The sequence below is a fragment of the Heteronotia binoei genome, chromosome 1 (genome assembly GCF_032191835.1).
Source record: "Heteronotia binoei isolate CCM8104 ecotype False Entrance Well chromosome 1, APGP_CSIRO_Hbin_v1, whole genome shotgun sequence".
In the NCBI taxonomy this organism is placed as follows: domain Eukaryota; kingdom Metazoa; phylum Chordata; class Lepidosauria; order Squamata; family Gekkonidae; genus Heteronotia; species Heteronotia binoei.
The window spans coordinates 121,946,810-121,974,732 of NC_083223.1; the positions used below are offsets into that span (position 1 = coordinate 121,946,810).

Genomic DNA, 27,923 nt, shown 5'->3' on the forward strand with positions numbered 1-27,923 from the left:
CCTGCCCCCTCCTCTTCTGGGAGCTGGTGACCTAGACTGGTGACTCCCACGCACCGGCCCTGAAATCATTGGGACTTAAACAATAGAGGAAATTGCAAGCACAGTGACCAGTGTTGATTTGTATTGGATAAGGACCTGGTCTATGACAGTGCCATGCTCAACTGCAGCTTCTGCAAACCACCGGGGTGGGGGTGGGGGGTGGGAACCCTGCCAGAGACTAGGTCAAGTAAAATCTCCTGGATGGAAGTTCTTGGAACAGCTCTTTTGGTCCATAGGTTTCTGGACTCCAAAAGAGTTTCGGATCTTAAGATGGAGCTGTGCAGCACCTTGCAGCACTACATGATAAACATTGTTGTGGATTGTGCCCTAAAACTGATCCAGAGGACTGATTGTGAAACAGTCCTTTTTTCCCCTGTATAGGAAGTACATCCACTGATTACTTGTACAAAATGTTACCACAGACTACGTAAATTTCACAGAAAATATTGATTACTACAAGGTAGTTGGATTCTAATTTCGTTTTCATGGGGGGAGGGAATAGAAGAATCAAATTAGATTTTTATGTTCTGATGTAATATTTTGCATCATCAAACCAGTCCTTGTTCTTCCTTGTGGAGAACCCGAGGACTTCTTCAGAGATCTGCAGGACGGTAGTTTTTAGGTGTTCCCAGAGTGCTTCTGGAGAAGGGTCTGTGGGGCAACTGGGGTCCTCAATTCTTGACTGGAGTTTTGCCTGGAAGGCAGCTTTAACTTCGGCTGACTGGAGGCTGCCAACCTGAAACTTCCTCCGAGGGATACCTCCTCTCCTGAGTGTGGGTTTAAAGTGAAGACGGAGATTGCAGCGTACAAGACGATGATCCGTATGACATTCTGCACTGGGCATTACTCGGGTGTGTAAGACATCTCGAAGGTCTCTCTGGCGCACCAGAATGTAGTCGATAAGGTGCCAATGCTTGGACCGTGGGTGCATCCAGGTTGTCTTCAGACTGTTCTTCTGCTGGAAGATAGTGTTGGTGATGGTGAGCTGGTGCTCCATGCAGAATTCTAGCAGGAGGCGCCCGTTGTCATTGCAGTTGCCAATGCCGTGTTTGCCAAGTACTCCTTTCCAGGCTTCCGAGTCTTTACCTACTCTGGCATTGAAGTCGCCAAGTATGATCACCTTGTCCTCTGTCTGAAGAAGACAGAAGTTCTCCACCAGCCTGCACCCCAGGAAGATTATCACCCTCCCTGCATCACTGTGGGTGAATCAGTTCTGAAGACAGTCCAGCAGTTCAGCTACCTGGGGTGCATCATCTCCTCAGATGCCAAGATCAACAAGGAGATTGACAACAGGCTGGCAAAGGCAAACCGTGCCTTTGGCCGACTGCACAAAAGAGTGTGGAGCAACGAGCATCTGAAAAAAGGCACAAAGATCAATGTTTACAAAGCGGTTGTGATGACAACCCTCATCTACGGCTCCGAATCGTGGGTTTTATACCGTCATCACCTGCGACTTCTTGAGCGCTTTCATCAGCGCTGCCTTCGCACCATCCTCAACATCCACTGGAGTGACTTTGTGACCAACACTGAAGTCCTCAAGAGGGCGGAGGTTACCAGCATCGAGGCACTGCTGTTGAAGACGCAGCTGCGCTGGGCAGGGCATATTTCTAGGATGGAAAACCACCGCCTTCCCAAGATTGCCCTGTATGGCGAACTCTCCACCGGCCATCGAAATAGAGGGGCACCAAAGAAGAGGTACAAGGACTCCTTGAAGAAATCCCTTAGCACCTGTCACATCAACCATCACCAGTGGCCTGACCTAGCCTCAGATCGCAAAGCATGGAGGCACACCATCCACCAGGCTATCTCTTCCTTTGAGAACGCACGCATAGCTGGTCTTGAGGACAAAAGGAGATTGAGGAAGAATCGCACTGCTACAGGACCAACCCTAAATCAGACTTTTCCCTGCAGCCGCTGTTGCCGGACCTGTCTGTCCCACATTGGTCTTGTCAGCCACCAGCGAGCCTGCAGCAAACGTGGACTATTGCACCCTTAAATCTTCGTTCGCGAAGCCAAGCCGAGAGAGAGAGAGAGAATATTTTGCATAAGAAAAATTTCTCCTGAACAAAAATATTGTGTCAGACTTAAGAGTCCTATGATTTTCAGATATGTTGCGTAAAGAGCTTAGGGGAAATCAGTTTTTAATAAAAACTTTAGGGGTTTTTATATTGCTTTAGGGGTTATATATTGCTAAAATATAAATGATACATTAATGTTTCTTTGGCTTCAGTACACCTTCCAGGGGCTATGGAACTTCAAGGCTTTCAGAAACTGAAAACTGAAACCAATGAGCTGTTTTCCCTTACCCTGACTGGTTTAATAGGTCCCTCACACAGAGCTAAATGTCACTAGGGTCTGGGTTGAGATTTATCTCACCCAGACATCTCACAGAGGTCTGAGAGGAGCAGAGCAGAGCAGCTCTGATAGCTGAGACAGCTGGAGAAATTGCTGAGAATTTCTGAGTTTTGAAGGACTACATTCTAAGGTTTGTGGGGCTGCCTAAAATTCTAAGGTGTGATAGCTGGGGAACTGCTCTTTGTTTGGTTGACTGCTCTTTGTTTGGTTGACTGCCTTAAGGGTGAAAGAGATTGAGAGTGATTGCTGCTGATTGAGAGTGATTGCTGAGGAGTGCCTCTGCTCCACCTCTTTGCATTTTAAGCTGCGCCTTGCCAAAGGCGCGAGCCTTTGGCGCGAGCCGAAGGGCGAGAGCTAAAGGGCTCTTGGCCTGTGGCTCTTCGCCTAGGGGCTCCCTAAGGAGCAGGAACCCAGATCCCTGGCTTCCTTGTTCTCCAAATAAGGTAAGTTCCCAATAAGGTAAGTTGAGGTAAGGTAAGTTGACCCGCCAGAAGGGGAGCCACTTAAACAGCATTTAAAGAGGACTGTATATTTTAATATATATATATATATATATATATATATATATATATATATATATATATATATATATATATATATATATATATATATATATATATATATATATATATATATATATATATATACAATGAAGATAGAATGCCAGCAGGGGGTTGGGGGCTTTCCAGTGTTTTGCACTGAGTGTCACATGTATGACTATCTGCCCAAAGGACAGAAGTCTTGGGTGTGTGCTCGATGCAAGGAGCTCCTGGTCCTCAGGGAACGAGTTCGTACCCTTGAGGCCGAGGTGACTGCCCTGGAGAAGCAGAGACGGTCAGTTAGGCACTTGGGGAAGACTCTCGGGGGCGTATTAGATGAGCCCCGCTCTGAACGTAGCAGCCCCGTTGCTGCCAGAGAGCGTGAGGGTCGAGAGGGAACAGGGCACCGTGCTGAGGATAAGGGGAATGCGCCCTCAGAAGGGACCTCTTCTTCGGTTGGTGAGCGGGAATCCTTTCGCGCCAAGGAACCATCCCTGAGCAGGGGGAGAGGGGGGGTATTGGTAGTTGGTGATTCGATCATTAGGCAAGTAGACAGCCGGGTGGCGAAACCGCGTACTGACCGTATGGTGACTTGCCTGCCTGGTGCGAAGGTAGCGGACATTACGCGTGTAGTAGATAGACTGATAGACAGTGCTGGGGAGGAGCCTGTGGTCGTGGTGCATGTTGGCACCAACGATGTGGGGAAATGCAGTCGTGAGGTCCTGGAGGAAAAATTTAGGCTGCTAGGCAGGAGACTTAAGGCCAGGACCTCCAAGGTAGCCTTCTCGGAAGTGCTACCTGTTCCACGTGCAGGGCAGGAGAGACAGGCACAAATTAGAAGTCTCAATGTGTGGATGAGACGATGGTGTAAGGAGGAAGGGTTTAAGTTTGTTAGGCACTGGGATGCTTTCTGGAACAAGCGGGAGCTGTACAAAAGAGACAGTCTCCACTTGTCCCCGGATGGAACCAGGCTGCTGGCACTTAAAATCAAAAAGGTGGCAGAGCAGTTTTTAAACTAAATCTTGGGGGAAAGCCGACAGGAGATGAAATGTCTCTGGTTCGGGAGGACTCGTCTCAAAGAGATGAAGGGTTAGCTACTATTTTTCTACCGGGTAACGGACCGGAGTTGTCCACTGTGAAGGTGACAAACAATATGGACTGTCTGCCAGTGTCTCGAGGTGGCAGGAGGAAGGTGGCGGGCCTAGCTCGCCTGGGAAATTATAGATGTTTGTATGCAAATGCTAGAAGTGTTCGAAGTAAAATTGGTGAATTGGAATGTTTAGTGTTGGGAGAAAACATAGACATTGTGGGAATTTCAGAAACTTGGTGGAATGAGGAGAATCAGTGGGACACGGTGATTCCTGGATATAAGCTATATCGGAAGGATAGGGAGGGAAGGGTTGGAGGTGGGGTGGCTCTGTATGTCAGAGAGGATATACGGTCCAGTAAGGCTGAGATCAGAGAATTAGATTCACTTTTAGAAATGCTTTGGGTTGAAATAGAGGGCCCAAAAGGAAATTTAACTATGGGAGTTTGTTATCGCCCACCAAATCAAAAGAGAGAGGAGGATTATAATATGATGGAAGGCTTAAAGATAGCGGCTAAACGTAAAAACTGTGTTGTAATAGGTGATTTTAACTACCCGCAGATTGATTGGGTCAATATGTGTTCTGGTCGAGAGAAAGAGATTGAGTTTCTTGATGCTCTCAATGACTGTGCTATGGAGCAGATGGTCTCAGAACCTACCAGGGGTGGGGCGATCCTGGATTTGGTCCTAAGTAATGCTCAAGACTTGGTGAGAGATGTAAAAGTGATTGCGCCGCTTGGGAGCAGTGACCATAATGTTATTGATTTCACCGTTTGTATAAATAGGGAGTTGTCCAAAAAGACCACCATAACCACGTTTAACTTTAAAAGGGGTAAATACACTGAGATGAGGAGGCATGTGAGGAAGAAACTGAAAGGAAAGGTACATACGGTCAAAACCCTTGGGGAAGCTTGGACGCTATTTAAAACTATAATCCTAGAAGCTCAGATAAAATACATACCACAAGTTAGGAAAGGCACAAACAGGCATAAGAAAAGGCCTGCGTGGTTAACAAACAAAGTAATGGAAGCTGTAAAAGGTAAGAAGGACTCCTTTAAGCGGTGGAAAACCAGTCCAAGTGAGATTAGTAAAAGGGAACACAGGCTGTGGCAAATCAAATGCAAGACTGTGATCAGGCAGGCAAAAAGGGACTATGAGGAGCATATTGCAAAAAACATAAAGACCAACAATAAAACTTTCTTCAAATATATTAGAAGTAGGAAACCAGCCAGGGAGGCAGTGGGGCCCTTGGATGACCATGGGGTAAAAGGATTACTGAAGGAGGATAGGGAAATGGCTGAGAAGCTAAATGAATTTTTCGCCTCCGTCTTCACTGTAGAAGACGAGAACTTTTTGCCCGCCCCAGAACCACTAATTTTGGAAGGGGTGTTGAAAGACCTGAGTCAGATTGAGGTGACAAATGAGGAGGTCCTACAACTGATAGACAAATTAAAAACTAATAAGTCACCGGGTCCGGATGGCATACATCCGAGAGTTCTGAAGGAACTCAAAGTTGAACTTGTGGATCTTCTAACAAAAATCTGTAATCTTTCATTGAAATCTGCTTCCATTCCTGAGGACTGGAAGGTAGCAAATGTCACCCCCATCTTTAAAAAAGGTTCCAGAGGAGATCCGGGAAATTACAGGCCAGTCAGTCTGACTTCAATACCGGGAAAGTTGGTAGAAACCATTATCAAGGACAGAATGAGTAGGCACATTGATAAACACGGGTTATTGAGGAAGACTCAGCATGGGTTCTGCAAGGGAAGATCTTGCCTCACTAACCTGTTGCATTTCTTTGAGGGGGTGAACAAACATGTGGACAAAGGAGACCCGATAGATGTTGTTTACCTTGACTTCCAGAAAGCTTTTGATAAAGTTCCTCATCAAAGGCTCCTTAGAAAGCTTGAGAATCATGGAGTAAAAGGATAGGTCCTCTTGTGGATCAAAAACTGGCTGAGTAATAGGAAGCAGAGAGTGAGTATAAATGGGCAGTCTTCGCAGTGGAGGACGGTAAGCAATGGGGTGCCGCAGGGCTCGGTACTGGGTCCCATGCTCTTTAACTTGTTCATAAATGATTTAGAGTTGGGAGTGAGCAGTGAAGTGGCCAAGTTTGCGGATGACACTAAATTGTTCAGGGTGGTGAGAACCAGAGAGGATTGTGAGGAACTCCAAAGGGATCTGTTGAGGCTGGGTGAGTGGGCGTCAACGTGGCAGATGCGGTTCAATGTGGCCAAGTGCAAAGTAATGCACATTGGGGCTAAGAATCCCAGCTACAAATACAAGTTGATGGGGTGTGAACTGGCAGAGACTGATCAAGAGAGAGATCTTGGGGTCATGATAGATAACTCACTGAAAGTGTCAAGACAGTGTGCGTTTGCAATAAAAAAGGCCAATGCCATGCTGGGAATTATTAGGAAGGGAATTGAAAACAAATCAGCCAGTATCATAATGCCCCTGTATAAATCGATGGTGCGGTCTCATTTGGAGTACTGTGTGCAGTTCTGGTCGCCGCACCTCAAAAAGGATATTATAGCTTTAGAGAAGGTGCAGAGAAGGGCAACTAGAATGATTAAAGGGCTGGAGCACTTTCCCTATGAAGAAAGGTTGAAACGCTTGGGACTCTTTAGCTTGGAGAAACGTCGACTGCGGGGTGACATGATAGAGGTTTACAAGATAATGCATGGAATGGAGAAAGTAGAGAAAGAAGTACTTTTCTCCCTTTCTCACAATACAAGAACTCGTGGGCATTCGATGAAATTGCTGAGCAGACAGGTTAAAATGGATAAAAGGAAGTACTTCTTCACCCAAAGGGTGATTAACATGTGGAATTCACTGCCACAGGAGGTGGTGGCGGCCACAAGTATAGCCACCTTCAAGAGGGGTTTAGATAAAAATATGGAGCACAGGTCCATCAGTGGCTATTAGCCACAGTGTATGTGTGTATATAACATTTTTTGCCACTGTGTGACACAGAGTGTTGGACTTGATGGGCCGTTGGCCTGATCCAACATGGCTTCTCTTATGTTCTTATGTTCAACTGAAACTTGTAAAAAAGCCTTTAAGGTGGTGATTAGGAATTGTATCCATCAGGCTGTAACCACAGCGGGGCATCCAGGGGCCTGGCCCTCCAACTTAACCCAAGGCCTCCGACCTCCCTTCTAGCCCAGGCCCTCCCGACCTCCAGTGCAAGCCCCACACCACCCTCCAATCCATACTGCTCTATGCCTCTTGGCTGCCAGTCTCTCTCTTTGCTGAAAGCCCCACGCTGTCCTCTGATCCCACACTGCAGCCTCACTGGCCAGCTCCACCCCCACATTCCCAAGCCACCTAGCCACCTCGCTGTCTGCTGTTACCCTCCAGTCCAGCAGCTCTCTCATATAGTAGATGTTAGTTGTTCATGAGAGAGAAACTCAGACTTGGGCTCTGTGCTCTTACAAAGTATCCCTGATGGTCATCCTCGCTCCAACTGCTCATAAATTAATTTAACAGTAGCATTTACAACCACTTCCCTGCCCCCTGTGCTCAGTCCTGTAGTCCCTAAATCCATTTTAGTGAATCTTTAAACTGTCACCTGGTCCTTTTGTTTTGTACACCAGCCTGTCTCTCACCAAGAAATACCTCAGAGGTCAGCGTTGTTTGCAGCATTCTTGCCTCTAAATCCTGCTGCACCTTCTCAGTAGTTGGCACCTCTTTGCCATCTGAGCAGCTCTCAGTCTCCATCCCAGACTCCATTTCCCCCAGCTCAGATTTCGTTTCTCAGTGTTCCCCATGGTCTCGCTCATTAGCATCTTGTCCAGGAGAGAGCCCTCACCCTCCCTCCCTGCTGGCTCTTCTGGCCCTGCCTCCTCATTAGTAGCAGACCCCCACTGCTCTCCATTCCCAGAGATTTCTCACTTCATTGCTTGCCTACATGGTAAACTGATGTCTCTTTTTGTTTGAAGAGAATGTGTGGTGTGTTTTTTCCTATTTAATCTCCTTGTGAGGAAAGCTGGGGGAGGGATGCCAGACTCCAGGTGGGGCCTGGGGATCCAGGCTAGAAATACTGGTTTCAGCATGGGGGGTAGGGATGCTAGACTCTGGATGTTTGGTATCAGCATATAATACCTTTTCCAGAACAGTCCCCTCTTCCCAGATCTGTAATGGTTTACATTTTAAGTGACTTGTTTCTATTATTTATTTGTTATTTTTAAGTATAAGCATAAAGAGTGCCTCACAAGAAAAAAAATTGCCCCACGAGACGAAAAATCCTGGCTATGGCCTTGACAAGCATATAGAAGTAAAGATAATTGATGGCAATCAGTTTATCAAATATGATGCAGATATTTCATTAGGAGACAGAGAATGCATTATTTCTGATGTAACAGTAGGCCTGAGATTCAGCAGGAGCTCACAGGAGCACAGCTTTCTGTGGGTTCCCCCTCCTCCTCCCCACCTACCCTGTCCATTGAATAGTAGGTGCAGCTGCATAACAATCCTTGGATTAGGAGAGTGGGCAGCCAGCCAGCCACCAAGAGCTTTGCCATGCCCCCAGCAGCCCTCATTAACCCCTGGAGAAGCCTGCACCACCCTTTCTCCACTTCTTATGTGATTTTGGGCAGCAGGTGGCTTGCTGGCCTTTTGACTGTGGGAAGGGGGTTCAGGAGAGCCCCAGGAGATCAAGGCCTGCTTGGGCTGGCTGGATCTCTAGCCAGCCCAAGCAGGCCTCGCTCACCTGGGGCTCTCCTTTCTTGCGTCAGGTTGTTTTTGGCTGGTGGGGTGGTGGCATATGCTAATAAATTATGCTAATGAGCTCCACCACCTATTTTTCTACAGAACAACCCCTGTGTAACAGTAAAGTTTACAAGGTTTCTACAGTACAGGTAGGCCGAAGGCTATTTTGCACATGTGGTTTTGTCTCAAAATACTTTGACCTCCCCCCCTTTTCCACATATATTTCCCCTAAATAAGTACCTTAATTTTTTCCTCAGCTTTTCTGCAAGCACTTTTACCATGTGTTCTCCCCCTCAAACTGATTCTGTGTTGACCTCACTGAAGGGTTGCTGCCCACTGATGCCCACATCCGACCTCCTCAATTTATTCCATGCCCCCACTTCTGCCTTCCTCTTCCCCACCTGGGGCTTTCTCACTTCTTTTTTTTAATTAAACATGCAAGATTAGCAATTGAACTCTGAGGAATCTGTCTACATGCTGCGACTGATATGCAGATATTCTGCTTCATGTTTATTAGGATGATTAGACGCTTGTATGGCAGATAGTGGATTTGTACATCACACTTCTAGAAAGGTATGTCATTAACAACTATGTGGTAAAGCTTCTAAGATTCTGTGTAAATAGGAATGCTAAAACTAACAAATTCAATGTATTTGGATCTTGTCAAATCAATAAAAGTGCTGCTGTAGAATTATCTCTAGAAGACCCCTCCCTCATCCATAATATATTTAATGACACTACCCTCTTAACTTCTTAAACGTTTTCTTTCTCTGTTTCCCCTCTAATTGCTTTCCTTTTACTTGGTTCATTTAACTGGGGGAGGGAGGACTTAGCAGTAATATCTCTCTTCCTGTCATGTGTGCCATGAGTCTTGGCTGCACAGTAGGTCCAAGAGCTCTGCTCAGTCCAGTCTGCTGAGTTAAGCAGTCTGTCATATATTAATTACTTAATTTTATTTATATTTAAAATGTTTCCCACAGAATCCTTTGTGGAACATAAAGGATGCTTTTTATGGGATCTTGTTCAGAGTACAGTGCCAGTTAATCTTCAGAGCCTGGATGTTCAGCTTAGCTTGCTGCAGAATTGAAGGGAATATGTGACTTGTTTGGTCAAATGGTGTTAACTGAACCAGAAGATAAATCATGTCCGTATCTCTGTGGTTAAAAGCAGTCTATGGAGGAGCTTCAGTTTTGATAGAAAGTAGAATTTTGGTCTGGATGTGGCTTAATGTATTTTGCTTCCCAGATTCTCTTGTGTATTTGCTGTTGACATTTTATCTGGTGCTATCATTAAAGAGGAAGAGAGCTGTTGTTAACTCATATGCCCCTTACGTTGGAATGAGAAGCGTAGACCTTTGCATTAAATGCTATGTTTTGCCATAGGGATGTCTTTATGACAAGACATTTTTCTGAAGTCATACCAGGGGGTAACTGATCAAGCTTGAAGCTATGAGCCTTTGCTGTATCTTGCAGAATGGGGTGGGGTGGGGGGTTGCTGCCAGTTGCAGTGAGAGGAAGCTGAAACTTCTGTTTAAACCTCCCCCCCCCCCCCATCTGCACAGTTTGACTGGCAGCACATACAAGAAAAGCCTTTGCCTCTGCTTAGCAGGTTTAGCTGCAGAAAACAAACAAAATCAGGGGAAAAAATGACCTTTGAATTCCTGACCAAAAATTGTGATAGCATCAAAAAGCATTCTATGATGTGCATTTCTCCTTTTAGACTATTGAAAGGGATATGATTGTTAATTTCCATGGTTTATTAATAAATACACTTGGAAGGATCCACATCTAAAGATCACTTATGAATGGGAAACTGTAGTGCAGGCACAGTTTTTCTGCCCACTAGAGCTTTTATTTTAATAAAGAGCAGGGTCCTGGTCATTTATCTACAGATGCCATTCCTCCCCTGTTGAAATGAATGTCAGTTGCAAGAGTTTCATGTGTGCATGCAAGGTATGTGGATATATATGGAACTCCGCCATCAAGACCATTTTTCAGCTTTGTTTTCTCTTTCTTCAAAATGCAATTTTAATGAAATATTTCATTTATTCTCGTAGTTAGATCTCATTTCCAATGGAAATTGTTGTTGTTTGCTTTGTTAATCGCCCTATCCCAGCTAATGCAGGGCTCTGGACTATATACAAGGAGGCATAGTGCCATAAAACGGATATACAAGCATTTAAAATTCAGTATAGAAATTGATAAAAGCTAAAAGAACAGGAATAAAAGAAGTCTAATATGGCATTTTATACATTTTCTATTCCAATTCTGGACTACTTGGCTGTTTTCTGTGCAGCAGGAGAGGGAACTCAATAACAGAATATATAGGATGGGGGGAGGAGAAAGGGTGCCAGCCAAAAAAAAAAGTTGCTGCTCTCAACCAAAAGCTTGGAGGAATATCTCTGCCTTGAAGGCCCTGCAGAATTGCATAAGATCCCATGGGGCCCTGGTGACATTTGGCAGAGAGTTCCGCCAGGTCAGGGCCAGGACCAAAAAGGCCCTGGCCCTGGTCAAGGACAACCAAACATCCCTACGACCAGGGATCACCAGCAGGTTGTCTGCAGAGTGCAAAGTTCTTCCAGGGACATACCACAGGAGACAGTCTCGCAGATACATTTGTTCAAGACAACTCAAGGTCTTAAAAGTCAACACAAAAACCTTGAACCTGATTATGTACTCCACTGGGAACCAATGTAACTGGCACAGCACAAGTTGAATATGTGCCATCTGTAATGTTCCTGTCAGGACTCATGATGCCACATTCTGGATCAGCTAGAGTTTCTGGGTCATAAGAAAATAAGAGAAGCCATGTTGGATCAGGCCAATGGCCCATCCAGTCCAACACTCTGTATCGCACAGTGGCCAAAAATTTATACACACACACACACATATATATACACACTGTGGCTAATAGCCACTGATGGACCTCTGCTCCATATTTTTATCTAACCCCCTCTTGAAGCTGGCTATGCTTGTAGCTGCCACCACCTCCTGTGGCAGTGAATTTCACATGTTAATCACCCTTTGGGTGAAGAAGTACCTCCTTTTATCCGTTCTGACCCGACTGCTCAGCAATTTCATTGAATGCCCACGAGTTCTTGTATTGTGAGAAAGTGAGAAAAGTACTTCTTTCTCTACCTTCTCCATCCCATGCATAATCTTGTAAACCTCTATCATGTCACCCCACAGTCGACGTTTCGTCAAGCTAAAGAGCCCCAAGCGTTTTAATCTTTCTTCATAGGGAAAGTGTTCCAAACCTGTAATCATTCTAGTTGCCCTTTTCTGCACTTTTTCCAGTGCTATAATATCCTTTTTGAGGTGTGGTGACCAGAATTGCACACAGTATTGCAAATGAGACCGCACCATCGATTTATACAGGGGCATTATGATACTGGCTGATTTGTTTTCAATTCCCTTCCTAATAATTCCCAGCATGGCGTTGGCCTTTTTTATTGCAATCGCACACTGTCTTGACATTTTCAGTGAGTTATCTACCATGACCCCAAGATCTCTCTCTTGGTCAGTCTCTGCCAGTTCACACCCCATCAACTTGTATTTGCAGCTGGGATTCTTGGCCCCAATGTGCATTACTTTGCACTTGGCCACATTGAACTGCATCTGCCACGTTGACGCCCACTCACCCAGCCTCAACGGATCCCTTTGTAGTTCCTCACAATCCTCTCTGGTTCTTACCACCCTGAACAATTTAGTGTCATCCGCAAACTTGGCCACTTCACTGCTTACTCTCAACTCCAAATCATTTATGAACAAGTTAAAGAGCATGGGACCCAGTACTGAGCCCTGCGGCACTCCACTGCTTACCGTCCTCTACTGCAAAGACTGCCTATTTATACTCACTCTCTGCTTCCTATTAATTAGCCAGTTTTTGATCCAGAAGAGGACCTGTGCATTTACTCCATGACTCTCGAGCTTACTAAGGAGCCTTTGATGAGGAACTTTATCAAAAGCTTTCTGGAAGTCAAGGTAAACAATATCTATCGGGTCTCCTTTGTCTACATGTTTGTTCACCCCCTCAAAGAAATGTAACAGGTTAGTGAGGCAAGATCTTCCCTTACAGAACCCATGTTGAGTCTTCCTCAATAACTCATGTTCATCAATGTGTCTACTCATTCTGTCCTTGATAATGGTTTCTACCAACTTTCCTGGTATTGAAGTCAGACTGACTGGCCTGTAGTTACCCGGATCTCCTCTGTAACCCTTTTTAAAGATGGGAGTGACATTTGCTACCTTCCAGTCCTCAGGAACAGAGGCAGATATCAATGAAACATTACATATTTTTGTCAGAAGATCCACAAGTTCAACTTTGAGTTCTTTCAGAACTCTTGGATGTATGCCATCCGGACCTGGTGACATATTAGTTTTTAATTCGTCCATCAGTTGCAGAACCTCCTCTCTTGTTTCCCCAATCTGGCTCAGGTCTTTCAACACCCCTTCCGATAGAAGTGGTTCTGGAGCAGGCAAACACTTCTCATCTTCCACAGGGAAGACGGAGGCAAAAAATTAATTTAGCTTCTCAGCCATTTCTCTATCCTCCTTCAGTAATCCTTTGACCCCTTGGTCATCCAAGAGCCCCACTGCCTCCCTGGCTGGTTTCCTGCTTCTAATATATTTGAAGAAATTATTATTGTTGGTCTTTATGTTTTTTGCAATATGCTCCTCATAGTCCCTTTTTGCCTGCCTGATCACAGTCTTGCATTTGATTTGCCATTGCCTTTGTTCCCTTTTATTAAGGTCAGTCTCAAGGGCAGGCCAATGTAGTGCAAGTTACAGTAATCAAGCCTGACCATTGCATGGATTACCGTGGCTAGGTCAGGGCACGACAAGAAAGGAGCCAGTTGCCAAGCTTGGTGAAGGTGGAAAAATGCTAGCCTGATGACATGCATGACTTGCGCCTCCATTAATAAGGAGGCATCCAAATTCATGCCAAACTCTTGAAGGACAGCGCTGCTGTCAGTAGTGCCCCATCAAGAGTTGGAAGCCTGGACTTCAATCCAGAAGCACCCCCCCCCCCCCGGTCGTCGTTAGACTCAGTCCCAATGCTGTCTAAGTTTACTCATAGCTGATCATCCTTGCCTTATACCCATCTCTTTTCTAAATTTAATTTTATATGTTTATTTTCTTTAAAATATTTTATTCCATCTTTCAACCCTGTCAGATCCAGAAGGCAGCAGACATTTTTAAAAAATTAAACATTTGAGCAATTAAGAACTGCATTTTTCTCAGGATTTGGGCCTTCTTTTTGCTTAAGTTTCTTGATAAAGAGACACGTATACTTTTCATGCCATATACATAACAACAACTCTGGATTATGATAAATATGTGAGATTTTTTTCTCTAAATATTTTGAATGAGATATGTATTAAGACATTAAGCAGAATAATTCAATAATCTGCTCTTTAATACTTTAAGCCATCAGAATTTCAGAATATCATGATGAAAGCAACTTGAACCTATAGTGTTGGGCTTTAGAAGTAAAGGGGTTAACTCGTCTCTTGCCAGGTTCTAGGCAGCTGCAGAAGTGGCAGTGAAGTTGTGGCAGGGCTGTAGCTAGAAAATCTTGGCTGGAGGGGCCCAAATGATAAAAGTTCAGGAGACGTGACCACCCATCTCCAGCCTGCTCCTACTTGTCTCTTGCTTTGAAAACCCAACGGGGGGGGGGGTCCTCAGCGACTTGACAGCCCTCTCCACCCCAAATGCCCTTTTATGCCAACATAGAGGCATGTGGTGCTACTGGAAGCTGTCTTCCTTGGATAGGCAGAGCTGGGGAGGCAGGAATGTGCAGAACAGAGAGGAGGAGGAGGCCCTCGCAGCACCACCACCACCACCAGGTAGCTTGGCCAGGGGTGAGCCGGGCGTGCCACCAGTCATCGAGGGTTCTAGACCCCACCCAGCACCGCATGCCACCCAACCCAGCCAGGCATGTCTCCTCCTCCTCACCTGCGTTGCCATGCCCGTCCATCCCGGTGGGCAGAGGAAGGGGTGCTGGGAGGGAAAGGCCCTGTTGCTGCTGCAGGTGAAGGGATGGCTTGCCTTGGCGGGACTGCACACCCGTGTCGCCCTCGGGGGGTGCTTTGAGGAACCCCTCTACAGCCCACCCTTTCCCACGGGTCCTGGAGGCCCTCCAATGGAGGGTCCTTACATAGGGAAGGGGGGTTAATAGAGTGGCCAGGCTCCCCTGTAGCTACAGGCCTGAGTTGTGGTGTCCCTTTGTTTGCCTGTGATAACACTTTGCACTTTTTCTCAGGTTCCTCCCCCTCATTAGGCTGTCCCACTGGAAGGAGGGATGGAATTAAAGAGGGCAGTGCATAGGGTTCCCCCTTAGTTTCATAGCTCTTGTAGGAGCTGTATTTACTAATCTTGGTGTCAAAGTAAAGAGAGATGCATAATGATGCAAATGGTGGTCAGTGATTTATATGGTATATGTATGTTTTCTTCTCCCACTGGTGCCAAAAAATAATTCCCTAACCTTTCCCTATGCTGGTCTTATAAGGGCTGTTATTCCCAGTTTTTTTTAAAGGCTCCTTCTAGCATGGTCATGTTGTAAAGTGTATACATATAATATAAACTTTCTGTACAAAGAAAATATTAAGAGTTTTAATAAAAATGTGTGTATAATATTTGATCATGTCTCGTGGCTCTCAAACATCTGCCGTTTATGTGGCTCATACGTTAAACAAGTTTGGCCACTCCTGCTATAGTGTTATTCATTAGCTTGAGATCCTGTTTGATTATGGTGAAGTAGTACATACAGAAATTCTGTGTTAGATTATGATTAATTTATGGATGCAGCATAGTCAGGAAGGCAAGCAAGCATCCATAAATACATTCTTACTGCTGGCCCAATACCAGCCTAATAGCTTTTTAAAAAAAATTATCTATTCACACAGCTTATACTCCTGTTGTACACTGCTTGTGCCCAGTTCTTTCTTTAAAAAAAATAAAACTGAAGTGAAGCCAGAACCCCTAAAAATCTGCTTCTGCTTTAAAGTTGTAATTTCATTGTGTTAAAGACTGAATTTGAATGGAATAACTTAATCAATTGATTATTTTCCTTCTACATTACATTCTGGATCTGGAAGTTTAAGATTTAGGGATTTTTTTCAGTTTTGTTTTTCAGAAATATATAATGCTTTGCGAAATGTGATAAGTAGGGTGTGCTCTTGGTATATATTGAGCAGAATAAATACCAAAAAAATACCTTATTGGTATTTGGCTACCAAAATAGCCCTGCTTTTATTCGTGTGCTAATTCACTGCTCACCAGCATTCAAAGTTTAATTTGCCTCTGAATTGACTGTGGTGCACTCAATGCAGCAAGCATTTAAAGTTTAAAGCCCTGCTGAGTTGAGTTGCAGAGTTGTGCAGCAGTACAAGTCAACTCAGCTGGACCTTAAACTTTAAATACTCACTGTGTTGAGTCACAGAGTCACACTGCAGCAGCAGCACAAGTCAACTCAGCAGAGATTTAAACCCTTCTCCATTATACCCTATGGAGCCGAATATATCCGAGGTTCCTGAATGTTAACCCAAATACCAGCACAATACTGATACTGGTATTTGGGAATACTGAATATTCTCAGGTCTAAAATACCTTAACCTGAATTTAGCTGAATTTTTTTTTCTTGCACACCCCTAGTGATAAGTGCTGTGGACAGTTGTAGCAAAATTGCTAAAATGAAGCATAGAGAACTCTAAAAAAAGTTGTTGCTATTATTATTTAAATGTTTATGGCCTTGATTTCTCCCTGAAAGAGGCCAAACCAGTAGAAAATACACATACACACATATGAACAACAACAAAAATCCAGACTATATTCCAGTCTTGTACTGGTCTTGACTACAGTGGTTGATACTGAAGGCATGGGCTTCTAGCCATGAATTCAGAGCCAAAAGACTAAGACCCTTCCATTCATGTGTATGGCTCATACCTCTGACAGGCCTATCCCTTATACCTGCAGACAGGAAAAAGTCTACAAACACAGCTAAAAAGGTTTGCAGTTGGCAAGATATTTGGCGTGTTGTACTGTTTTCATAAGAACATCATTCTGAGCTGGTGCAAAGGCTGGTGCATAGGCTTTCTCTTAATGATTAAGAGATCAGGAGCAGGTCTTGGGGACGCATGCTTCCTCTGTGTAGTCCTTCCTAACTTCCTCCTTAACCATGGTTAAGGGAAACATCAGCACCCACATTAACAGCATTTAAGGCTAAGTTCCCTGCTTACTCAGGACTGGCTAATCAATTTATGATCCTGGTTAAGTAAGAAAACTGATAGTCCATAATTCTGATATTCTGGCTTTTAAAATAGGAAGGGGAGATTAAGGGCAGATAGGAGATATAAAGTAGGAATAGAACTCCCAGTCTCCTAATTTTTAAAATAGGAAGGGGATATTAAGGGCAGATAGGAGATATAAAGTAGGAATAGAACTCCCAGTCTCCTAATTTTTAAAATAGGAAGGGGAGATTAAGGGCAGATAGGAGATATAAAGTAGGAATAGAACTCCCAGTCTCCTAATTTTTAAAATAGGAAGGGGATATTAAGGGCAGATAGGAGATATAAAGTAGGAATAGAACTCCCAGTCCCCTAATTATGAGACAGCTAGGATTAAATCTGCACTGGTCTAAAGAGGTCACTTTAGATGATCCAAACGGCTTTGAAAGTGTATGCAGGGTCACCTATACCTCTTTAGACTGAATATATGTAATCTCTTTTTAAAGCTGCTTATTCCTATGGCTATCACTACATCCTCTGGCAACAAATTCCACATTTTAATCACTCTCTGTGTAAAGTAATTATTTCCTTTTGTCTATGCTGAACCTACTGTCCATCATTAGATGCTGTGAGTTCTAGTATTTTGGGAGAGGGAGGGAAATTTCTCAACTCTTTCTACCCTTTGCATAATTTTATAAACCTCTATCATGTCCTCCCTTAGTCATCTCTTTTCTAAACTAAAAAGTCCCAGACTCTTCTGCCTTCCCTCATAGAGAAGGTGCTCCAACCCCCTAATCATCTTTGTTGCCATCCTCTGTCCTTTTTTCAGCTCTGCAATGTCCTTTTTGAGATATGCTGGCCAGAATAGACACAGTATTCCAAATGAGGCCACACCATAGATCTGTACAGTGATGTTACAATAGCGGCTGTTTTGTTCTCAGTCCCTTTCCTAATAATCCCTTTGCCTTTTTCACTGCAGCAGCACATTGGACTGACACTTTCATTAAGCTTTCCACTACGACCCCAAGATCTTTTCCCCTTTCATCTCAGCAAGTTCAGACCCAATTAGCCTATACTTGAAGCTAGGACGAGAAATCTTGACTGGTAGTTGTTTTTCACTTCTTTGCCTTGCATTCTGAGTAGCCTATCTCGGAAGGGTTTCCCGCAATAACAAGTGCTCTGTAATAAAACAGCAGGCTATTTTCAAGTCCCAAGATGATGGATGAAACTTGGCCCAGCTGATGAGCTGCAACTTAGGCGTGCCCCACCAGGCTGACAGACAGGTTTGGTTCTTGTTTCTTTCTCTCCAGAGGGCAGTCTCAGCATCATTGTTCTTGCTTACTAAGAGAACAGTTCTAAACTCATTTGCAGGACACAGCATTTATTTCTGGCTCTTCTGTTCCTGTTTCTGTATTTTATGGGACTGATATCCAATCAACGTCTTGATCCAAAGTGACCCACAGCACTTATTTGCATGTTCTGAGAATCTCACACGCAGTTTCCTCATTACTTTTTTTTTTCAGGGCAAAGTTTGAAACAGTGAATTGTAACTGAAATCTCTTATGCTTGGAAAATGTAGCTTGAGAATTCCTAATGAAAACAGCTCAGTAATTCACTCTAAAAGTGTGTATATAAAATATCTAGTAATCTGTGAAAATGAAATCTCAATTACAGTGAATGGCTACTAATACACCTTAGCAAAAAAGTATAATCCATAACAATGTCTATACTTTAGAAGTATGTAAAGGGGAAAATATCTTCTCATCTTTGATACTCAAAGCTTGACAGGTTAAGAATGTTATATAAATGAGGTTATTTCTGAACTTTAGCAGTGTTTGAAATAACCTGTAATGTGCATGAAGCTTCTTTATATAAGTCAGGGAGTGCACTTGAGCACCCGGTGGCACATTCAAACAATTCTTATATTAGTACCTGTAGGTACTACAAATATTAACTTGGTATCTAGTATATTACAAATACAGCGAACAGGATTCCTGCTTTGCGTAGGAACATCTCAAAGTCAAAATAACTATGCATGATGTCTCAGGTTGATATCGTTTCTCTGGTTCTACCTCCATAGAATTCAGGACAGCATACATTTGACCATCATGATTCATCAAGGCCAGTGGGATTTGAATTCTGTGGGTTATGGTCATCAGTACAAGACTGGAGGAAGAAGAGGTTCCATTTATATTGATAGGGCAGGTATTCTGCACTCTTTACAAAAAACATCATTATGCAGAATTGACTCTCTGAACTTTAGATCAGCATCTCAGCTTCATTTTTTAGGAGAAGTGGTTAGAAGTGGGTAACAGAGCACCTTCAGTTGTATCTAGCTAACAGACTTAATTGACCCTATTCAGCCAGGGTTTTAACTTGGCTATTGAACTGAGATAGCATTAGTGACTCTTGAGGAGGGATGGTGGCTCAGTGGTAGAGCATCTGCTTGATAAGCAGAAGGACCCAGGTTCAATCCCTGGCATCTCCAACTAAAAAGGGTCCAGGCAAGTAGGTGTGAAAAACCTCAGCTTGAGACCCTGGAGAGCCACTGTCAGTCTGAGGAGATAATACTGACTTTGATGGACTGAGGGTCTGATTCAGTATAAGGCAGCTTCATATGTAGACAAAGATCAGTCTCTGGATGGCAACAACAGAAAGATCTACTTCTTGGCCCCTGTGCCTTTTGACACTATAGGTCCAATCATTTTTTCCCCAGTTGGCTTGAACATATTCAGAATATGCTCATTTGGGAAGATGGTATACAAATTGACCAATGTCCTTCAAGGTTTATTGTTACACCATTGCTAATTTACATCTACATGGAATGGATGAAAGAGGTCACCTGGGGACTTGAAGTCCGTCTAGTACAGCATCGAGCTTCCCATGGTGCCCAACTTGAGATATCTGGAAAGCCCACAAGCAAAGAATGAAGGCAACACCTTTTTCTTGCTGTTACTGCCAGAGGCAGTATGCTTCTGAGCATGGTTGCTTCATTTTTCCATAATGATAGCTCCTGTCTGTTCCTATGAAAGCTGTTTCTATGCTATTGGCTATCGTTACGTCTTATAGCTGTGAACCGTTTACATTATTTTCACATTATATGAAGAAGCACTTTCTTTCATCTGTCCTGAATCTACTGTCCATCAGCTTCACTGAGTGACCTGAATTCTACCATTCTGGAATTCTCATTATGTGTGAAGTTAAGCTTATCCTGCCCCAATGTGCATCATTTTCTGTTTACTTTGAAACACATTTGGAACTTTGTTGTCCAATTACCAAGTTTGGAGATAACCTTTTGGAAGCTCTTTGGGGTTCTCTGTGGTCTTCACCATCCTGATTAATTTACTGTCAGACTTGGGGCCACTTCACTGTTCATCACTAGTTCTGGATCATTTATAAACAAATTAATTGGAATAAGTCCCATTACGATCCCTGAGGGCTCTTGGTTATCGTAGAGTTTTAAATCCTATTTCTCAAAAATTGGCCTTTCTGAATATTAGTCTCTGAAATTCTTTGGAACTAATTGACTATTGGTCTGTTTTGTAGCTTAAAAGAAATTTCTTATTTTGTGCATAAAGCATAAAAATATTCCTTCTTCAGCAGTACATATTGAGTTTTACCAAAATGCGGTGCTTTGGAAGATTATGAGCCATTTTAAGTGTGAGCCAGCTGAGTATATATCTCTGCTCTTTGGAAATGTCTTTCCTCTAGTACTAAGAGAATCTAAAGAGGGTGGTTGCCATAGCGTACCTATTGTGTGGCCACCATTCTAGTCAGATGGTTTGCTGAGAAATTAATGAAGGCAGTTTTAAATAAATTAATCCAGTGGTCTCTAGTGTTTACAGTGTTCCTGAACTGCTCCTATACTGCATTTTGCATAAATGGTTGCTTTCTGCTCCCCCTTTGGTAACCACTCCAGTGCCAAACCAGCTGTGTACACTATGAAAAAAACATTGTTCTTTGTGGTAAGCACATTGTATCTTATGTGAGGAGAGAGGGAGCATTCTAGTGGGGATAAAAACCAGAGGTTGTTTCTGTAGTAGGAATTTTATAGAACAGCAGTCATACCCCTACACCACCAGGACTCTTTCAGTTTTTTGTTTTTTAAAAAAAAAACCTCAACAGTTGAATATTGCTATATCAATCTGCCATTCTAACAATACGTTTGCTGAATTTCCAGCTTTCATGTTTTAAAAAAGTAGTTCTTTAGACCTTGGGTTGTTGAATTACAATATATGTAACTGCCATCAAGTCTCAACCGACTTATAGCAAAGGGGCTTTGAAAGCACATGAGACGCAGAGGCAATTTGCCATTGCCTTCCTCTTCAGAGTCTTCTCTTCCACCAAGTACCAACCCTGCTTGCCTTCTGAGATCTGATGAGGTCAGGCTATACCATGCCACCTTCTCTTCCATGGTGTTATAAAGCCAAAGGCAAATCTCCACAAGGGCTGCTTCCACACCAAGGATTTTCCGCATTTCAGCCACCTGGTTGGTACTTTTCCCCTATGTTTCCACATTATATCACTCTTTGCTTATGTATAAGCTGTTAACAGCCTATTCTTTCCACACAAGAAAAAACTGCTTTATTTTAAACCTGTGTTTTTTAAAAAAGTATTTCCTGGACAAGATACTATCAGTATGTGGAATTTCTTTATATATGAAGGAGAAGAAATGCATTTGCAGGACATCAGTGAAGTACTAGTCAGTTACTTTTTTCATTTGTTGATGGCTGCAAGGGGCCAGTCCCTGGCAGCAATTAGAATAACTGAAGAGAATTGCCTTCCTCTTAGACAGAGGGAGGGGATTGTTGGAATCTCTGCAAATATGGGTGCTTTAAAGTTGCTAAAGGTATTTATTCCTATCCAGTGTTAGTCATATTTGTTTTTTAAAAACAAAAGAGAATCACTCACTGTTCGGCCTGCCTTTGGGGGAAAGAGCGGGGTCATTAGAGGTGTCTGCAAATAGTTTAATTTTTTCAAGGTATTGCATTATTTTGAAATAAAAAAACAGGGCAGAAGATGAATCCTGTGGGTCACTTTAAAATACCTTGGGGAGGCTTCAGTGCACATCAGGGAAAGGGAAACCACTGTTAAAAATGGAGATAAAACAGTTTAACCTGGGCTGTCTGAAGTCTCCATTGTATGGCAATTTCACACAGAAGCACATCAACCAGGCTACCACAGAAAATCACCCTGGTGCAGAAGCAGCCCAAGTTTGGGAAGGATCAGGGGAAATCCAAGTAGCCCCCAAAAGTGCATGAATGTATCACGTTGCTGTGGAGAAGCCAAAGAAAAACCTGCTTCCCAACAGCATGAAACCTGGGGCAAATAACCTATGTAGATATAGCCGCTGTCTGCAGAATCTGGATTTGCTCAGTATAGTTTTTTAAAGCATACGTGTCCCTGCCTGAAGAATCTAGCCTCCATTTCACCATCTTTAACTTGCTGTCTGTCTATATACTCAGCAACTAAAAAAGCCTGAAAAGCAACTAAAAACTTGGTAAGTTAGACTGTATATTTTTGGGAATGTAATTAAACATTGGGTATTATATTTCATTGCTACACATATGGGGGTCTTTTGAGAAGTACCCATTTCACTTTTTTGTATCAGCACATTTGAGCACAAATATCTCAGTTGCCTCCACCTGTGGAATCATCATTTGTTCACTTGAGCTATAGTATTCTGAGAATCCTAAGTACTGCTGAGAAATCTGTTATTTAGCAATAAAGTTTCAACTGTTGACTTTCCAGTTCCTCTCATCCCTACTTCTGATCAATTATAGGACACACATTTTCAGCAGTTTTATCAACTGAGACAGCACTGAGTCTAAGACTATGTATATAGTCTTAGCATTCCCAACCCTCTATTTGCTGCCAAAAATGCAACACCAGGGTTTAAATGTTTTCAGGGAAAATGTATTTGAGGGGGAAACACTCAATCTTACCTCTGACTGTTGCTTTTTCTGTACATCTCCCACTTTCATCTGCTTTTCCTTTCCCCGGGCCTCTGTGGCATCCTTTAATAACAAAGTTCTCTTGGGGAAACATGCTGGTAGAAGGTGCTGCAAAGGGAAAATCATAGCCAAATACCCTGTGAATGCTGCTTTTTGCATCAGCAGTAAGCCCTGGGTTCAGAGTCACAAACATGTTGCAATAAGACTGCATTCAGATATCACAATTCACTGTGGTTCATTAACACTGTTAGTTCAGTAGACTACTGAATTGCTGCAGGAGTAGCCAGGTTTGTTTTTGCCAATCTGCAGCTGAGATCTATGCTTTGAGGGCAGTGCCACAAAACAAATTAGTTAGATTTGAATCCAGTAGCACCTTAGAGACCAACTAGAGTTTCAGGGAGTATAAGCTTACAAACCAGGATTCACTAGCTGGTATAAAACTCTGGTTAAAGATCCATGTTTGTATTCTTCCTATTAACAAGTGGATGTCCAGCATTTAGACGCCACACTAAATTGGAGTCTTGTCAAACTGTGGCTTAATGCGCCATCAGAATGCAATTGAAGAATAATTCAACTCAGGTGAGATTATTTCCTAACTTGCAAATCAATTTCTTTTTATTTATTTATTTAATCAAATTTTAAAGGGTCATTTCATTGACTGTGTTATATTGGAGAACATCGAGGTCTGGTCTAATAAAAGTTATGTACTGTTTTTTTAGCTAGTTAAATGTCAAGTGCCCACTTGAAGAGTTACAGAAATTTTGATATATTGTTAGCAAACGTTGTCACAGCATGTTTGAGACTCCAGAAATAGGAAGATCTGAGGGGTTTCAAGGGTTTTATGTTGTGTCTGCTAGATGTTACATTAACAAAGGGTGTGCCTTCCCTGAAAACAGGAGCAAACCCTGAGTGATGCAGTTGGTCTCTAGGGGTGGGAGAAAGGTTTTGTTCTGGGTTTTCTCTTCTCCCTAAGGGATCCTCCTGCTCAAGCAGTACAGCACTTGAACTCTGTGGCAATAGGCTAGCCTAGGTAGTATCTTTGCAGAGCCGGATCGGGGGGGGGGGGGAGCAGAGGGGGTGTTTTGCCCCCTGGTGCTGCCAGAATGGACTGCCAAATTGGGCACCCCCCAGTGGAAGGGGGGAGGAAGATTGGCTTCTTTTGCTGGGTGTTTAAATGGGGAGGAGAGTCAGAGCCTCTGCTTTTGCAGCATCTCTGTAAGACAGAAGGGCAGCAAAAGGAACCTGGTGGCTACCCCTTCCCAGCAGGCTATTTAAATAGGGAAGGGAGTCAGATCCCCTGCTTTTGCCACATCTCTGCAAGAGGGTGCAAAAACAGGAAGAGGATCTCCCCCCCACCCCACGCCTCTCAGAGTCTCCTGAGAGGTGCCCAGGAGGTGGGGGCTTTCTCTCTACCTTTGCATCCCTGGGGTGCAAAAGCCTCTCAGATTCTCCCGAGAGGCACCTGGGGGGTGGGGGCTTTCTCCATGCCTGGGGTGCCAAAGCAGGGAGAGGATTGCCCCCCCCCCGCCTGTGCGCGCCTCCCACAAAGTCTCCTGAGAGGTGCCCAGGTGGTGGGGACTTTCTCCCTGCCTTTTCACCCTTGGGATTAAAAGCAGGGAGAGGATCTCTCTTTCCCCCTGCGCCTTTCAGAATCTCCCAAGAGGCACCGGGGTGGTGGGGACTTTCTGCCTTTGCACCCCTGGGGTGCAAAGGCAACGAGAGGATCTCCCCCCTCCTCGCGCACCTCTCACAGAGTCTCCTGAGAGGCATCTGGGCAGTGGGGCTTTCTACCTGCCTTTGCACCCCTGGAGTGCAGAAACAGGGAGATGATCTCTCCCCCCCCCCCTCTTCATTTTATCCTATTCATCCATTCTTTTTTATGGCCCCAAAGGATAGGATGGAGGGATCGGACCACCTCTGCTGTGCCAAGCAAGAGAAGGGTCTTAAAGCTTAAATCCCCTTCTCTAGAGTTGCACAGCGGCAGGGGCCCAGTCCCTCTATTCTATCCTTTTGGCTCATAGGATAGAATGGATGGATCAGGCGCCACTGCTGCACAACTCTAGAAAAGGGGATGCAGAGAACTGTAAACCCCTTATCTGGGGTGGTGCTGCAAAGGGATGCAGAAAGTTAGTTTTGGCTAGGGCTCAAAACGCTTCCAGGGCCAGCCCTGCTGAGGCTTCTTCTCCCCATTTAAACACCCCATGGGGTATTTAAATGGGTTGTGTGTGTCAGATCACCCACAAGTCCCTTCATTTTTTGAGTGGGGGCGCCATTTTTTGGTTTTGCCCCCCCCTCGAAAATATGAAGATCCAGCCCTATATCCTTGTCTCTCTGTGGGTGTCTGCCTGAATAAAACACAAGCTGTCTGTTCTTCGTTCCATTTCTTGTTCTGCTCATTTACTGAAAACTGGACAGTACTAGAGCCTCCATGTGTGTGGTGAGTATGAAGCATAGCTATATAGACAGAGGTCTCACAGTCCCTTCACAGAAAGACTTGATCTCCAGCATAGGCAAGCTGTTAACTCAAATATACAGTCTCCTATTTAATTGGGAAAATTAGCTTTATGGAGACAGAGAAGCAGGTAACTGGGATTTTCACCAATGTATACTGGGATCTTCCCTCAGAGAACTCTTAAATAAACCAGTTAAATGTTAAATTGGAAATAATTTTGTTGAGACAAGAATAAAAGGCCAGACACACATACACACAGGAAAACACACCAACTAGCTAAGAGGAAATCAGGGAGGAAGTGGGAGAAAGTAATTTCAGGGAAGGTGATAATTACTACTCTCAGAGAGTGAGATCTGCGGAGAGAGTTGCAAAACATCCAGCGTTCATGGAGTGAAGGAAAGAGGACCCACACAGAAGTGGGAGTGTCAGGTGTGATGCTGAGAATACACACACACCACTACAGCACAGAGTGCTGGCAGTTATAGGGAAAATATTCCCTGGAGCAGTCCAACATGTTTGCCTCCAAAACAATGACTTGATGACTTGTTCAGGGATGAACAATAACTAGGGCAAAACCTTGATAAGGTTACTTGAGATGGTAATGTTCCTTGATGACCCTTTGAGTACCAGACAGAAAAACTACCAGAGAGACCTATCTTGGAAGACCCATTGTTCCTTAGTTATGTATCTCCTGAGAGTGTGGCACTAAAACTCTGGAACTCTCATCTGAGAGACTCACCTGTTCCTTCCTGTTTCCATCTTCAGTCAGTGAGTGAAGACTTTTTAAAAATTTGTTTCATCTGGCATTTCCTCAGCAATCCCTCCTTCATTCTCTGTTTTTAGTTGTTATATTTGTGTGCTTCATTATAGTGTTATGTGCATTTTAACTCTTAGAGGTTTTAAGATGTGTTTTTATTATATATGCTTTTGATCTGTCAACCACCTTGGTGGCTCTGATGAAGGCAGAAAGGTAGGATATAAATTTTGTAAATAAAGAAAATGACAAATGGGAGGTGAAACCAAACACAGTACCTCCCTTCTTTATTTGCAGATGAATCACAGAAGGGAAATACAAAGCAATGAAGGAAACCTCAGGGGGGAGAAAGAGAAGGGAATGAAAACCAGAAGATCAAGTGGAAGTAGAATCCAGGGATGCTCCTGATTCTCTGGTGACTACAGCTGCTGTTACAGTTGTGGAAAACCCTTTCATTTGAATGAGGGCAGCTAGTAACAAGCCCTGCCGTACAACAGCCCTGCCTGCTTGTTGAAAAGCTTAGCAGGAACCAAGGGGAAATACTAGCGGGCACCATGGCTGCCACACCGGTGACTCTTGCCATAGGCAAAGGATGTTAAGACATTTTATTAGCAGAAGAAAAATATTTAGGGATTGTCTCACAGGAAAGTCTAATGAACATGAATGGAAATCAAATGGCTTAATCCTTGAAGTTTCAGTATTCACCCTACACTAATAGAAGCAGAGGTGAGCTATGGAATCCCTGTCAGCAATGTCGCTTAGGTTCATATTTCCCTATTTGTGGTTGGTCTGTTGTAATTTTCAGATACCAGGAGCACCCTAGATGCATGTATCAACTGTCTTATTTGCCATGAATATATGAAATGAAATGGTCTCTTGTTTCCTAGTGTTTTCTTATGGATGCTCTATAACATCAAATTTGAGGAACTTGGTAAAAGATAGGGAGGAATCATAATTTATGACAGAGTACATGATTTGCATACTGTAAATCCCAGATTATATTTTTGGGTTCACCATTTAAAAAAGGTTTTAGTAGTGTGGCCGAGAAAGACCTCTGCTTGAACCATTGGAATATTTCTGCTAGTGACCGTATATATGCAGTATAGAAAGCTAGATAGACCAATGCTCTGTGTCAGTCAGGCAGCTGTATATGTTGTAAAGCTGTCCTTATTTAATAAAGAAGCTTCAGATTACTGTTTTTGCAGATTGTCCCAATGGGAGATCATCATGCCAGCTCTGTTGATCTAAATTTCCATACTGGGCTAAAGGAGATGCTTTCTTAATGAAGTACTTATTTATGCAGATGAGGCAAGAGAATTGTGGCAATAGGATTAATTGCATTTCTAAAGTAGATGAGTTTTGTTTTTAAAAGCGTCTGGCAGCTTCATGCATTTCAGTAATCCAGCATCCCATTTTTAAAAGGCTTTTCAATTACCATAATTGTGTTCTTTCCATGTATAGAATCTGGGATTTCTCCAAGCTCGACCCTCTACTTGAAACTGTGGAACATCATACTGAGTTTACTTGTGGCCTGGATTTGAGCTTGCACCATCCTGGTCAGGTAAGAAAAAAAATGAGGCTTCTATTTCTTTCCCCCCTGTGGATTTAAGTATCATTGAACTAGGGACAGTATATAGTAGCTCTTCAGTGACCAGACAAAAATAAAATATAAGCACCGGATTAAATGCATAGATGTGTATTTCTCCAAAGTTGAACAGCATCAAGATCTCTGGTTTGTGAGTGTATTTTTATTTTAGAAAACCTTTTGTACTGCTTTTTCAAGATATGAGGAACTGAAATAAA

At 43.5% G+C, this 27,923-nt stretch overlaps 1 protein-coding gene and 1 non-coding gene across 3 annotated transcripts in view; both read left to right on the forward strand.

Annotated features, from left to right (window-relative positions):
• PEX7 (peroxisomal biogenesis factor 7) overlaps positions 1-27,923 on the forward strand; it is a 140,061-nt gene that overhangs the window by 83,738 nt on the left and 28,400 nt on the right. For both annotated transcript variants that reach the window (XR_009555455.1, XM_060240035.1), the window contains one exon: positions 27,582-27,681. Coding sequence is in view for 1 of the 2 variants with exons in the window: in XM_060240035.1 (XP_060096018.1) it covers positions 27,582-27,681 (100 nt within the window). In the remaining variant the exon portion in view is untranslated. The remainder of the gene's footprint in view (positions 1-27,581; positions 27,682-27,923) is intronic.
• Positions 19,374-19,448, forward strand: TRNAI-GAU (transfer RNA isoleucine (anticodon GAU)). The gene has a single exon. It is a non-coding gene; the product is annotated as a tRNA-Ile (tRNA).